This window comes from Aspergillus saccharolyticus, assembly GCF_003184585.1.
Source record: "Aspergillus saccharolyticus JOP 1030-1 unplaced genomic scaffold BP01scaffold_17, whole genome shotgun sequence".
Lineage (NCBI taxonomy): Eukaryota > Fungi > Ascomycota > Eurotiomycetes > Eurotiales > Aspergillaceae > Aspergillus > Aspergillus saccharolyticus.
The window spans coordinates 286930-299722 of record NW_020290627.1 but is presented as its reverse complement, the minus strand read 5'-3'; the positions used below and the strand labels follow the sequence as shown (position 1 = coordinate 299722).

At 53.0% G+C, this 12793-nt stretch overlaps 5 protein-coding genes across 5 annotated transcripts; 2 read left to right on the top strand and 3 right to left on the bottom strand.

Moving 5' to 3' along the window:
- Nucleotides 1–2676: 2676 nt before the first annotated feature.
- On the bottom strand, nt 2677–4569 carry BP01DRAFT_416248 (putative COP9 signalosome subunit 2 (CsnB); the record flags this gene model as incomplete). Its single annotated transcript, XM_025579186.1, has 4 exons — nt 4376–4569; nt 4163–4321; nt 4041–4101; nt 2677–3987 (listed from the first exon to the last, which is right to left on the bottom strand). Exons 1-4 carry the CDS (start codon nt 4417–4419, stop codon nt 2677–2679), a joined length of 1575 nt encoding a protein of 524 aa, XP_025430895.1. The 5' UTR covers nt 4420–4569.
- Nucleotides 4570–5364: 795 nt separating this feature from the next.
- On the top strand, nt 5365–6732 carry rho3 (Rho family GTPase RHO3; the record flags this gene model as incomplete). The annotated part of the gene is made up of 8 exons (XM_025573453.1): nt 5365–5738; nt 5805–5855; nt 5920–5937; nt 6009–6025; nt 6086–6100; nt 6173–6294; nt 6348–6549; nt 6614–6732. Exons 1-8 carry the CDS (start codon nt 5689–5691, stop codon nt 6730–6732), a joined length of 594 nt encoding a protein of 197 aa, XP_025430894.1. The 5' UTR covers nt 5365–5688.
- Nucleotides 6733–7245: 513 nt separating this feature from the next.
- Nucleotides 7246–8474, bottom strand: BP01DRAFT_423809 (lipoyl(octanoyl) transferase LIP2). The gene has a single exon (XM_025579646.1). The coding sequence runs from the start codon at nt 8286–8288 to the stop codon at nt 7251–7253; it is 1038 nt and encodes a 345-aa protein (XP_025430893.1). The 5' UTR covers nt 8289–8474; the 3' UTR covers nt 7246–7250.
- Nucleotides 8475–8647: 173 nt separating this feature from the next.
- Nucleotides 8648–9675, bottom strand: BP01DRAFT_320224 (pyridoxamine 5'-phosphate oxidase family protein). Its single transcript, XM_025572690.1, has 2 exons — nt 9437–9675; nt 8648–9379 (listed from the first exon to the last, which is right to left on the bottom strand). Exons 1-2 carry the CDS (start codon nt 9551–9553, stop codon nt 8777–8779), a joined length of 720 nt encoding a protein of 239 aa, XP_025430892.1. The 5' UTR covers nt 9554–9675; the 3' UTR covers nt 8648–8776.
- Nucleotides 9676–10809: 1134 nt separating this feature from the next.
- Nucleotides 10810–12042, top strand: BP01DRAFT_297370 (NIPSNAP family protein; the record flags this gene model as incomplete). Its single annotated transcript, XM_025571875.1, has 2 exons — nt 10810–11485; nt 11558–12042. 2 exons carry the CDS (start codon nt 10810–10812, stop codon nt 12040–12042), a joined length of 1161 nt encoding a protein of 386 aa, XP_025430891.1.
- Between the last annotated feature and the right edge of the window lie 751 nt (nt 12043–12793).

Sequence of the window (12793 nt, the reverse complement as noted above, 5' to 3'; positions counted from 1 at the left end):
CAAAGAAACAAGAAACATGAAAACAAGCACGATAAGCATTTCGGCGATTGTTCGTTCCCTCTCAGTTACCGTCTCGGATTGGGCAATTGGAATGACTGCGTTGGCATGCGGCACTTTCGATGGACTGAGTATGTGATTGTTTCCTCCGACATGACCAGACGGAGTCCGCTGTAAAGAGTAAGGACAGTACGGAATATAGCTAAAGTTAGTATAAGGATCGATCCCGTCCCTTCTTTCTTATCACCACCCGCTGCTCCACTCCGGCTATATGACAGGTTGAGAAGCCGCGAGGTACTCCCATGGCGCCAATCCCATACATTGGGTACCGACCAGGTACATTCGATTTACTCACTCATGCCTCACCCAGTGCCTGACTTCAAGACTTCAAGGAAGGGAGAGGGGAAAAGTACGACTACTTGCTACAATGTAATGTGGACTCTACTCCGTATACCCAAGGCAATGGACGGACTTACGAGGCGGAAACAACCGCCTTGTCAACCCATTCCCCGTAGCGACGAAGTCGGTATACCTGCATCAAATTTCACTGCAGAGTCATCTACGGTATGTACTACCGTATGCTTTACAGCTTTAGTGTAGCGTTTCTCCAAGTCAAACAATCTCGATTAATGATCCATCATCATCATCATCTTCATCTTCATGTCCATCATCTCCTTTCGAACCCCACAAACAAACAATCAATCCCAAGAACAGAACCCAACAACTGATGAATCCACCCCCACAGCCCAACTACCAGGACACCGCCCCCGTCGCATCCTTGAGCGGAACATTGAAATGTTTGTGCGGTGTAGAAGCCACCTCAGAAAGCAAACTGCATAATAATACATAAATCTCTCGGGGGCGCGGGGGAGGATTTGGATCCCAGCTACTCCGTACATGATGCCCTCCTCCTTTCTGTTGTGTCTTGACTACGAAGTATGGTCTAGACACCCTTCCGTCGCCAGTCAGCGCACCTTCAAACCTCTGACTATCCGCGCAACATCGCCCTGAATTGGACATGGATGGGGGGGAGAAACCAACCACGAACCATTCAAAGGACCAGAACGCAGCACTCCAACAAAGACAAAATGCAGCTATCCATCGAGCTACTACTACCTATCCATCTTTCACGTAACGTCTAGTACGGAGTACCTTTTCCCTCCTCCCTCGTCCGCTAACCCCCACCCCCGGGCCTGGATCCTTGCAGTGCCCTGACCCTGAGAGTGTTCTTGCGCGCGAAAGTTGTTAACTTACTGGCCAGTTGCTAACTTACTGGCCCTGGTGTCGATTACGGCAGTCATGGCCGTGGCAGGATCCCGGTGGCTGACGCCGCCACACCGTCCGCTCTTCTCCCGGGGGCAGATTGATTGCTGAGTTACCTGGCTAGGTAACTCTAGTGGTTTCGGCTTATACCACGGTAGTAGTCTAGTGTCTGTGTCAGGGGATGGGCAAGAGGGATACGAGCTTATGTCCCGGCGGTCTGGGATTAGATGATTCCACATTGGGGGTGGGGTGATTGGGTGGAAGGGTGGAGGTGAGCGTTCTCTCTACGGAGTAAGTAGTACTTTGTACTTTGTTCTTGATTCCTCGGGAGTCGTCATGTAGGAGTACACTGGCAGGTGGACGAGTATACAGCACACAACCGGAAGATCCGCCGCACAACAACTTATACAGTACCTACTACCAACCGAGGCCACTACGACATCACCTCCTTTCTATCGTACAAAGTCCCTTGGATTGGAACTTACCATCAGTCCACGACTTCAATTACTGAGGCACCTAAGTCTTCAAAATCACACAGCTGCAGCTTGCCAGTGGACAATTTGACTACTCCATACACAAGTCACCTTTGTTTCCGGCAGTTTGCTTTCTGACAGCCTCGCCCCGCTGCCTCGCTACCTAGTAGCTAGCCAGGTAGCCAGGTAGGCAGACATACTTCTCTTCCTCGCTCTAGTCTACGGAAGCTAGTAGAACCTGCCGGTAGTTACAAATGACAAGGTGAAACTGAGTGAAGGTGGCGTGGGCTTCTCTCTGTCTCTGTCTTTTCTTTATCAACGAGTTATACAGACCCCCTGTAGTGTATGATGCTGCGATGCAACTTTGTGTCGGTCTTGTGCGGACACTGTGCTTGCTTCGTACTCCGTACATGAGATGAGGTTAAAGCATCATCCGCGTCCTTGCAACCAGCATCCATGAACCAGTAACAAGATGGGCCAATGGGGGTGGACCGAGTAGCGAATCTTCGTATGGAGACCTCGATGTGCGATTAGCCGGGGTCGGCGCCGGGGAACAGGGGGAAGTACCTCGCGGACCCGGTCGAGGGTGGAACTGCACACTGGCTGGGATCTCGGGGAGAGGTTTCCGGATGACTGGGTGAATCCCAAGGGTTGGCCCGTGTGCATTGGCCCTTTCCCTTCGGGGATGGGGACAATTGGGGCATGGATTGACTGATTGACGGACGGGAGGATTCGCTCTGAGACCCCGGGGGGGGGGAGGGGGCAGCGAAAGTATCACCCGTGGATTGGATGATTTGCCTAGGGAGCAGCAAGATGGGACAGGGAAACAAGCATGGGCCAACTACAAACTTAGATCCTGTACTCCAGATTCCAGCCTCGACCATCGAGTCTTATTAAGAATATGCAGTGTAATATATGTGTGTCCCCGATATCACCCTGCATGCTAGCTCGCCTCCAACCCCCGCCGCCGGGCTCCACCTCTATCTTGTCTTTCTGGCAACAAGCCGGCCAAATCTCCCCTTCCTCCCCTTCCTCCCCCTGCGCCGCGCCCTCGACGATGACGACTGCTACTCGACGGTTCATCCGACTGGTTCGCGGGCCCGCCTCCTGTTAGCCCTCCTGCCCCGCGCATCCCTCCGTGCACACCCATCTGGCCGCCATCGTCTTTAAACCCCTCGCCCTCGTTGAGTGTCGTCTGCCACAGCGCACGGAGCGAGGCGTTCCACTCCTGCAGGGACTGCAGGCGCTCGAGGTCGCTCGGGCTGGTGCTTTCCACCTCCACTGTCCCGTGCTCCTGGTCGATCTTCGCATTCAGCTTTTTGTCCAGAATCAAAAAGCTCACAATGTCCTGCGCCTCGGGCACGGTGATGCGGATGTGTTTGGAGATGAATTTGAGTGTGAACCGCGTGTACGGGGCAATCAGCTTCAGCACCGCGCGCACGCGCATGTTCCGGCTGACTTCGTCGATGTTCTCTGCGATGAACGGATCGGCCAACACGTCCGGGTTCTTACTGAGGATATCCTCATAGTCGTGAATGTCGTCCCGTTGAAAAGCGTCCACGAGATCCGTCATGGCAGAGATGCGCGGGTCGTTCTTATATGGTTTGGTTTCCTGCGAGTCGAAAGGGTTGATGTCTGATTTCATCAGCATCGTCGTCAGCACGAGATACTTTAGCACCTGAATGCGCTGCATGGAGCCCGCCTCGTCGTAGTTGCGGAACGACTCAAAGAAGTCGCTCTGTGCCTCCTCCCAGTTCTCCTCACTCATGTGCATCTTGCCGCCGCACTCGCGGATGATGCCCATGATCTTCGGATGCGGCACAGCCGACCGGACGCGTAGAGCCCGTTGGTAGAGCATTTTGAGGCGTTTGTTGTTCTTGGTCTCGGCGTACATCTGGATCTCAAGTGCGTATAGTTCGAGGAGGTAGGTGCCTTTGCTGGGGTCGTCGGTGCCATCCTCCCGCTGACACGCCCGGTGCAGCTCTCGTACCTTCTTGCTCAATTGGCTGTATTCTTTGCGCCCGAGCCACAGTCGGGCCAATTTGATATTGGTTTTGAGCCATAGGCGCTCGTTGTTCGTATTCTGGAACGATCGCAGCGTTAACGAGTAGAATTCTTCCATGCACTGATACGCCCTTTCTTCATCGGAGCCCTTCTCGATGTAGTCTAACATGTTGTTGATCGATTTCTCCGAGTAGTTTCGGGTGACAGCCGACTTGACGTAGGTAAGTAATTCCCTGTAGTGTTCGACCGCCTGAGCAGTCAGTATCAATCGGTCGCACGCACGGGGAGCCGCGGGAGTCATACATCACTGTAGCGTCCAAGCCGGAATTCCAACTTGATGGCCTGTTTGAGACCCTTGAAACCCCTAAGCATCCCGTATCAGTTTCCGTCCCAAGCCTGTTGATGTTGGTCCGAGTCAGTCTTACCAATCTCCTTTATCTTGCTCGAGTGCCGGAACTCCTAAGAACTCATCGATCGCCTCCTCCGGATTGTCTATTTTCATCTGTTTGGCATTGTAGTATTTGTTCTCGATCCCGACATCGCCCGATTCGTCCTCGTCTTCATCTTCATATTCGAAGTCGTATCTGAAGCCAAGTCAGTCGGGCGCAACAACGGGTCGGAAACCTGCTAGCACTTACTCCTCATCACCCGAATCTTGCATGAAGTCATCGTCGTCCGACATTTCGAAAGACTAGAATGTGAAAGGATGTTCGCTCAGTGAAAGAGGGGGTATCTTGAAGTGAGAATAACGAGTAAAGCATAAAGCAAAAGAGTGGGGGGAATATGGCTAGGTAGATTATGGGTAGGAGAGATAGAAAGGCAGACAGTTGAGTGAGAAATGGATGGATGGAATAATGGAGTTGAGCTCCGCGCCTATCGGAGAGTCTGGCTGGACCTTCCCCGCCTTTGGAGAGATTCACACTGCTTGTCCATTCACCAGGTAACACATCTGCACCCATGCTGACCACAACAATTTCAAATGCGTTGCTCCAACAATAAGTAGTGATTAAGTGGCTATGCATGACAAGGAGTCCAGTGAAATCTGCCGCTGGCAAAGACATCTCAGCCTCCGAGTCTTTTTCTGGTACGAGCTCATCGAGGCTTTCATGGAGGCTTATCACTTATTCGACCCAGATCAGATATATACACACTACATACTACTACGGAGTACACCCTGGTACACCGTATTCAATGTGGTCACCAATAATTATTTCAAACCAAGTGGTTCCGATCAGCATGCGGTTCTCAGTCTGGGACAGACTTGTTTTGAACTAGTGGTGTACGATGGAGCAGCACACCTCCAGCAACCTCATGTACCGTAGTAGTGCCTGATTCTATGCCTCCATACATACAGTAACTACACTGCACCAATAACTTTGAGTATAAATTGAGGATCATGGAGGAAAAGAAGGCGACCAGACGAGAGTACGGAGTACCTATGGATGATCGACACGCTTCAGACCTGCAGCAACGGCCACCATCACCAGTGGCGGGCATATCATATTGTCTGGCCACCTTGAAGAATCCCTTCCCGTAAAAGTCGTTGGTAGATGACGATCGGCTCATTCGTGGAGCCTCCGATGACATCTGCTGCGCTCTGCACCTCCGCCGCCCAGCCATGACTCGCGCCCCATCAATCTTCCTCTCTCTCTTCCTTCAATGCTTCGTGAATCATTTTCCTCCACCACATCGTGAAACCTTTGCGTTTCCTGTCATTCGAATCCCGTCTGCATCGGATATTATTATTGTCGTCTGACCCAGACGCAATCAACCTTACCCACAGTACATAGTTTCATCTCCTCTCCGCTCGCCGCTGTCGAACTCGATCTAGACCTCCCTTCCTCCCCCTCTCTCCGTCTTCCACCCCCCTTCCCTCCCTTATCTTCGCCTGGACCCTTTCTCCTCCTGCAATCCCCTTCCACCAACACCGCATTCACATATCACCGTCGCAATGAGTCTCTGTGGGCGTCAAAAGGTTGTGCGCCGGAAGATGGTGCTCTTGTCAGTGCAACAAGCTATACTATTTGCCTTTTGGTGGAAACCTGGAAAGCTGACTTCCTAGATAAGAGGCGACGGTGCTTGCGGCAAGACCTCGGCCCTGAATGTATTCACTAGAGGGTCTGGCTATCTGACCAACCTCCCTCCCTGTTGTAGAAATCGAACTAATGCCCTTCTACTCCAGATATTTCCCCACGGTCTAGTGAGACTTACCTGCTTTGCGCTAAATGCTTGTTTGCGATTGATTTATTGACCGCAGCATTGACTGCATAGTGAACCCACCGTCTTCGGTACGCACCTGTGTCCCCCCCCCTCAAGATGACTCCCTTGCTAACTTGGCACTCAAATAGAGAACTATGTACACGGTATTTACTTTCCTCCCCCCCCGCCCGATATCGGCCTTGGCTGCTCCCAAATACTCATTGACTCGTGGACAGATATCTTCGTCGACAATGTACATATGGAATTGTCCCTCTGGGATACCGCCGGTCAGGAAGAGTTCGATCGACTGCGCGCGCTCTCATACGAGGATACCCATGTGATCATGCTCTGCTTCAGCGTAAGGCGATCAGCGCGAAGTGCCCGGTACCGCTATTCTGACCCCCGGTGTAGGTCGACAGTCGCGATTCGTTTGAAAACGTGGCCAGCAAATGGATCGAGGAGATCTCCGAGAACTGCCCGAACGTGAAGCTGGTCCTCACGGCACTGAAATGTGACTTGAGGAAAGACGAGTTCCTGAACGACAACCCCAACGCCATCGCGTACGAAGAAGGTCTCTCCAAGGCGAAAGACATTGGTGCCGTCAAGTATCTGGGTAAGGTTACTTGTTGTTTTTTCCTTCACGCGGCGGCTTATGCTTGCTGACACATGACCTGCAGAATGCTCCGCCGTGCAGAATCGTGGCATCATGGAAACTTTCTACGAGGCCGCCAAGGTGGCCCTGGAGGTGAAGACTCAGGGGTCGAACGGCTCCGGAGACCGGTGTATAATCCTCTAGACATGCTGTGTCGTTGCCCTGTGCTTTTGTCGCCCTATCATTATACCCGTTCTCATTATTCCCCCATCGTTCGACCGACCGGACTGAATCAGTTGCCCTGGATATGTGCCTGCATGCAGTCGGGAACCGAAGATCATGTTCAACTTCCGAAAGACCTTGTTTCACCGCAAATTCAGCCTGTCGCACTTCGCATTTTGATCGACCTACGCTTGGTTTCTCTATATATACTTGCCTCTCACATCGTCCTCATTCGAATTGTGTACACTTAATATCTTGTTTTGTGTCCCTGCAACCTAGTTCTGGAAAACATGCAAGATCAAGCCTGAGCACAGGAGGTCGAAGGCAGCCAACCATATCATTATATTTAACTCATCAGCACCATCGCAAATCCATACCACGCTTTACCTAAGCATAGACAGGGAAAGACTTTCTTCTTGGTAAGAAGTCGAAGTTCCACAAATCATCCAGTCCACCCTCTCGAATTTTAGGTCTAGTCATTCAATTTTGACTTATATTCCTTATCCCCTTATTAAATCCTCCTCCGCAACCGTATAAACCTCCTCAATCCCTTCCCCCTTCCCTTTGCCCCCCTGCACCGCAAAATCAGCATTCAGCCGCCTTACAAACGCCTCGACAAACCGCCCGGCCACCGTCTGAATATCCGTCTGCACACCCAACCCGGCCAAACTCGTCGTCTCGCGCCCTTCCAACCCGCACGCCACGATCTGCCGGAACCACCACATCGGCTCCTGGGTGACATTGAACCCAATTCCAAAGCTACTGATATTCCGGCGCAGATGCACGCCCACCGCAGTGATTTTCTGGGGGAGGAGTTCTTGCCCCTCCTCTGCCTCCTGAAGACCCTCCTCGTGCTGCCTGCTACGGCTTGCATTTTCCTGAGTTGACTGCTGCTGCTGACTAGGTAGCGGCGAGCCGCCGGCGGGCGAAGTCGGATACACCCACACGCCCGGATCGCCCGTCACCAGGCCGCGCACCCCATACGACCCCAGCACATCAATCACACTATTCTCCAGCAACCGGATGTGGCAGCGCGGGGTGAGGCCCAGCCGCCGGAGGTCGAGGATCGTGTACGCGACCATCTGGCCCGGGCCGTGGTAGGTCGTTTGGCCGCCGCGGAGGGTGGGGTGGTATTCGGCTTTTTGGGTGGTGTGCTGCTGCTGCTGCTGTTGCAAAAACGACGAAGGTGGGGCGGGGTAAGGGGTTGGCGGAATGAGGAGGGAGCGGATCTGCTCGAGGGGGGGCGGGAGGGAGAGGTCGGATTGGCTTGTGCTTGCGGTTTCGGTTCCATTTCTCGAGGTGTAGGTGTCGCGGGGACTGGTGTTGGATGGTGGGAGGTCGCGGCGGCCGGTTGTGTAGACTGGGTGGGGGGTGAAGGTGATGATTGTTGGGTCTGGAGGAGGGGGTGCGGGGGTTTGAGGGTCGACGGAGGAGAGGAGTTTCTTGTGCGTGAGCAGGCGCGTGGTCAGGGTTTGTTGGAGGTGCGAGATGCGCGTGAAGGAGGTTAGGTCTGGGTAGTGGATGTGGGCGAGGCGCATGTTGGCTGTCGGTAGTGTTGCTGGTTTGCAGTGATCGGTGGGTGCGGAGGGATTGTAGTGTGGTGCTTATGATACTATTGATGGTTTTATATTCCTGAGAAGTCAATTGTTGGCTCGATTGAGGGCTGGATCGCACAGATTTGAAGGAAAGAAAGTTGAAGATGGTTGCGCGGGCTTGCGCGGGCTGATAAGATTGGGGCGGAGGGACGGACGTCGCTGCGGAAAACTAAGGAGCTTTGCCGCGGACCCCAATCATGTGATGGCGGAGCTATCTCAGAGCCATCTGGGGATAAGCTGGTTTCAGCATGTCAGGTATACGTGTACGATCGGGGCTTGAGGGCTGACAAGATAGACAAGTTGACTTGATATAGTGGAATGTTACGAATAGTCCCCTAGACTCTTGGACATATACCTCCAAACCTCTAGTACATATGGACAAGGCAAAGGTCTGGACAATTAGACAATTCGAGAATTGAATCAATTTGAAATTATGCAGGCGCAACCCCATTGATCAAGTTCTCATTCTCCCGAACCAACTGCCAGTCACGCACTCCGCCCTTCCAGTCCGCAATACGTCCCTCGCGCACCTGCACGGTAACCACTCGCACGTCGCTGTCAATCGAGATACTAGGTCGTCGAGCTCCTGGCTGTTGCTGCAGCTGCTGTCCGAACGTGCCGATTTCCTCCTCGAAGGTGTTGTTCTCTAGGTGCTGCGTCTTGCACCACTCCTCCTCTTCAGAACCAGGCTCCAAAACCCGGGCGGTACCGGCAATCGTCGTGGAGATGCTCGACAGTGCACTCGTATTCAGGTTCAGCAGCAAGCTAGCCAAGGATGACCGGGTGGCCGCGGGTGGCGGAGATCCCTCTCGGTCACCGCCGGGGTTGGGTGCGCGAGTAGGGGGACGATGAGAGACCCAGTCGTGGACTAACAGGGAGACTCGCGGGTTTGTCAAGAGGTGGTTGGTCTTGCGAGAGGATGTGTTGGTGGTCATAATAATCGTAGGGTATGGGTCAAACGGAGTGGAGGGCAGGTAGGTGTATGACATGAGAGAGATGTGGGGGGTCATGCCATCGGTGGTTGCAAGATGAAGCTAGATAGAGGTCAGCCAGGTAGGAGCTGCGAGTGCGAGTAGACAGCCATCACTTACGAAGCGCGAATTCTTGAGGCTAGTCACCACCTCAGTGGGCAAGGTGCTTGCTACATGGGGGTGGCACGTTGAGGCAGATGCCTCGTACGAAAGAGGAGGATTGATGGGGTCTGCCATGATGTTTCACCGGAGACAGACAAACTCGATCTTGGAATGCCAATGCAATAGCTTGACAAGGGCAGAAGCACAAGTGGAGGAGGGGCTGCGGAAGCCCGCGCAGCTCACGACCACAACTAAGCCCAGATTGGGGGTGAGCGGTTGAGCGCGGATCACCGCGCGGCCCGAGTCGATTACATAACACCCGTTGCTTGTCTGGCAACCTTCGCCGTTCCGTCGACGTCATCGGGATTGAGCTCTGTTTGAGGGCCTTTGTTTGAATCGATCGCATCGTATGAGTTGATGTCGACAGGGGGCATATACTAGGCACTCCGTACTAAGTAACTACTGTACCTGCTTGAATAAAGTGGTGGAGCTTTATCCATTGTCTTTGATAGGTCAGGAAGAGCTTGAAGAGCCACTTGTTTCGTCATGGTGGTCTCAGCCCTTGAGCAGCAGTGAGAAGATCGCGGCCGAGACCCGACTGTGACGAATCAACCGCAACTCTTCCGTTATCAGGGAGAGCTGCTCATTCAGATCTTTTTCGGCAGGATGAACGGATGCAGGACTTAGGACTATTCGGTCATATGGATTACTTCACTGGCGCTGAGATTGGTGATATAAACACAGGGGGACAGCCAGCTTAATCTACCACTGGCCAATTTCCCCGCACTTTACTCCGTACTTGTGACGGTCAACCGTTCCCCAGCTTCCCAAAACACCTTCGGCCCGCCCAGTACTTCGAAGGTACCTCCTCTTCTCTCCCTTCCTCCTCTCTCTTCTCCTCTTCTTCACCTCCACAACTCACACGCCTCTCACTTCTCAACCAGTATCATTTGATCCCTCACCACCATTACCCCAGCCCCAACTCTACCAACCAAGATCGTTGTGAACCCCAGGATTAATTCAATTCCGCCCTCCCCGCAATTTCAACCAGTTCCTCTTTGCTGCTAATCCTGGCCCTTCGACGCTTGCTACCCGACTGGTTCTCTGCGAATCCTCCTGCCGTGCTCTTTCTCTCAGCCATTCGGTCAGGTCACTAAGTTGTCGCGTGCTGGTCTCGATATATCCCTGTCTTCTTGTGTCTCAGCTTCTGTGTCTTCCCCTCCCATCTTATTAAATCCCTCTTCTGTACCCTTTCTCTGTTGGTTTCGCTGTTTGTCATTTTTTCAGTTCGATCCTACGGTCGAATTCTTTTGCCACTGTCTCCTCTCCGACCGTTGTTTCTGTTTGTTGGAGTTAAGCATCTGGCCCTGGTGCAGCTGTCTGCGATCACCATGTTCGCACATCGTGTGGTTCGTCCAGCTTCGGTGCTGGCCCGTCCCTTCAGTTCCTCTGTTGCTGCCTGTCGTGCACCTTCCATCCGCGACATCACCCCCGATTCGGCTGCTGAGTTTAATGCACGGCAGAAGGAGTTTCGCGAGAACCTTGAGGTGTCTCGCAAGAGGAGAGAACAGCAAGAGAGTCAGTCTGTCGATGCTTCTACTTCTTCCTCTGCATCTTCCCCTTCAATTCGTGATCGCTTCCGTGAGTACGCTACCGCTCCCACTGCTCCGCTCGAGAGCAATGGAAGCTGTAACAACAGCCCCGACCTTGAAGCTGCAGATCAACCTGTTGAAAAGGCATTGGGCTCACTCTCTACTTATCATGAATTAGAAGACAAGCAGCTGCTGGAAAGTAGCCAGTCTCCGAAACGCGGTCCCCTCTCGTCGCTCATTTACGGAACGAAGGAAGGACAGCAGCTCGACAAGGACATTGAGCGATCATTCTCGCAGGTGCTCGCGCGCGGCAAATACGTCCACTCTATTGTCTTTCACGATGTCAAACCTGACAAAGTTGATGAATACGTCGATCTCGTTGGCAAGTGGTATCCTCGCATGGCTACCGACCCCGAAAACAGGGTCAACCTAGTCGGCAGTTGGCGTACCCAAGTCGGCGATAATGACACTTTTGGTAATGATAGCGACCAACCCTACTCTTTTCGATCTTATTACAGGACTGAGTACTAACCAGCTGGATTTTCAGTTCATATCTGGGAATATCAGCGTTACGAAGGTTACCACGCATCCTTGCATAACATCGCCTCCCACCCCGAGTTCCCAGACTTTGACCGCAAGCTGAAGAGTCTGATCAAAAGCAAGAAGACTTCACTTATGCAGGAATTCTCTTTCTGGCCCACAACCCCTCCCCGCCGTCTCGGTGGCCTGTTCGAACTTCGCTCGTATACTCTTCACCCGGGCAATCTCTTGGAATGGGAAACACATTGGCGCCGCGGCCTTACTGCTCGTCGAGAGGTCATGGAAGGAGTCGGAGCTTGGTTCGTGCAGATCGGAGATCTGAACACAGTGCACCATCTCTGGCAATTCGCCAACCTTGAGGAGCGGAAGATTCGCCGCGAACAGTCTTGGGGCATTGAGGGCTGGGCGGAGACGGTGCACAAGACAGTCCCCTTGATTCAGAACATGCAGAGTCGGATTCTGATCCCGATGCCGTGGAGCCCTGTCGGCTAAAACGATTAGGGTGGCTGCGGGGATGAAGGATTGGTGATTACAAGACAGGGCCAAAGCATGCAGCGACCGACCAGGCAGCGGGTTTACTTTGCAATTCATACACCATGAATTAGGATAGGGCAAGAGGGCGAGGTTCCGAACCGCCGGTGAGCGGCTCGACAGATAGAGCGTGGGGCAAGCCAACTTGTCCTTACGTCTACAATCCCAGGTCCTGGGATTAGGGAGCCCAGAGCGTGCCAGTCTTTGTCCACACATTCTTTGAACCAGCTGCCGTGGCCAGAATGTATCGTTACTGAAATTAGCATCTGTTGAAACTGTTCAGGTTAATGCTTCTCTTTATCTTCTTTTCAAGTTCTCACACCGTTTCTGCTCGACTCCGTGTAGTCTAAAAGCTTAGTGCAAAAGAGGCCCCAGTATCAGCGCGCGGCCCATAGTCCCGCTCTATTGTGCTAGCCGAACTAGCGTAGTTGATTCCATCCCCGCTCTGTACGCGACCGAGTCACGGCTTTCAATTAGGTGTCAAATGCTACCTCGGGTCGAATGGCAGACTGGCGGCAATGTCTGGGCACCCCACTTTGGGGTCACTTGAGCCATTTGGGTCAGTTGGGTGAATTTGGCGGGCGAGGACCTAAGCCCAGGGCGGCACAAGTTGACTATTGGTGCGTGGTGCTTTGCCTTCACTGAGATTACGCAGTACCTACACGGTATACACAGGAGTACTCCAGACTTTCGGAGTTCTCGAATACCAACC

Bases quoted from the DNA above. Each gene is read 5' to 3' on its own strand.
- BP01DRAFT_320224 (XM_025572690.1), bottom strand. From the start codon at position 9,553: ATGGCAGACCCCATCAATCCTCCTCTTTCGTACGAGGCATCTGCCTCA. The intron at 9,380-9,436 runs GTAAGTGATGGC...ACCTCTATCTAG, and splicing joins GCCTCAAGAATTCGCGCTTC to CTTCATCTTGCAACCACCGA.
- BP01DRAFT_423809 (XM_025579646.1), bottom strand. From the start codon at position 8,288: ATGCGCCTCGCCCACATCCACTACCCAGACCTAACCTCCTTCACGCGC.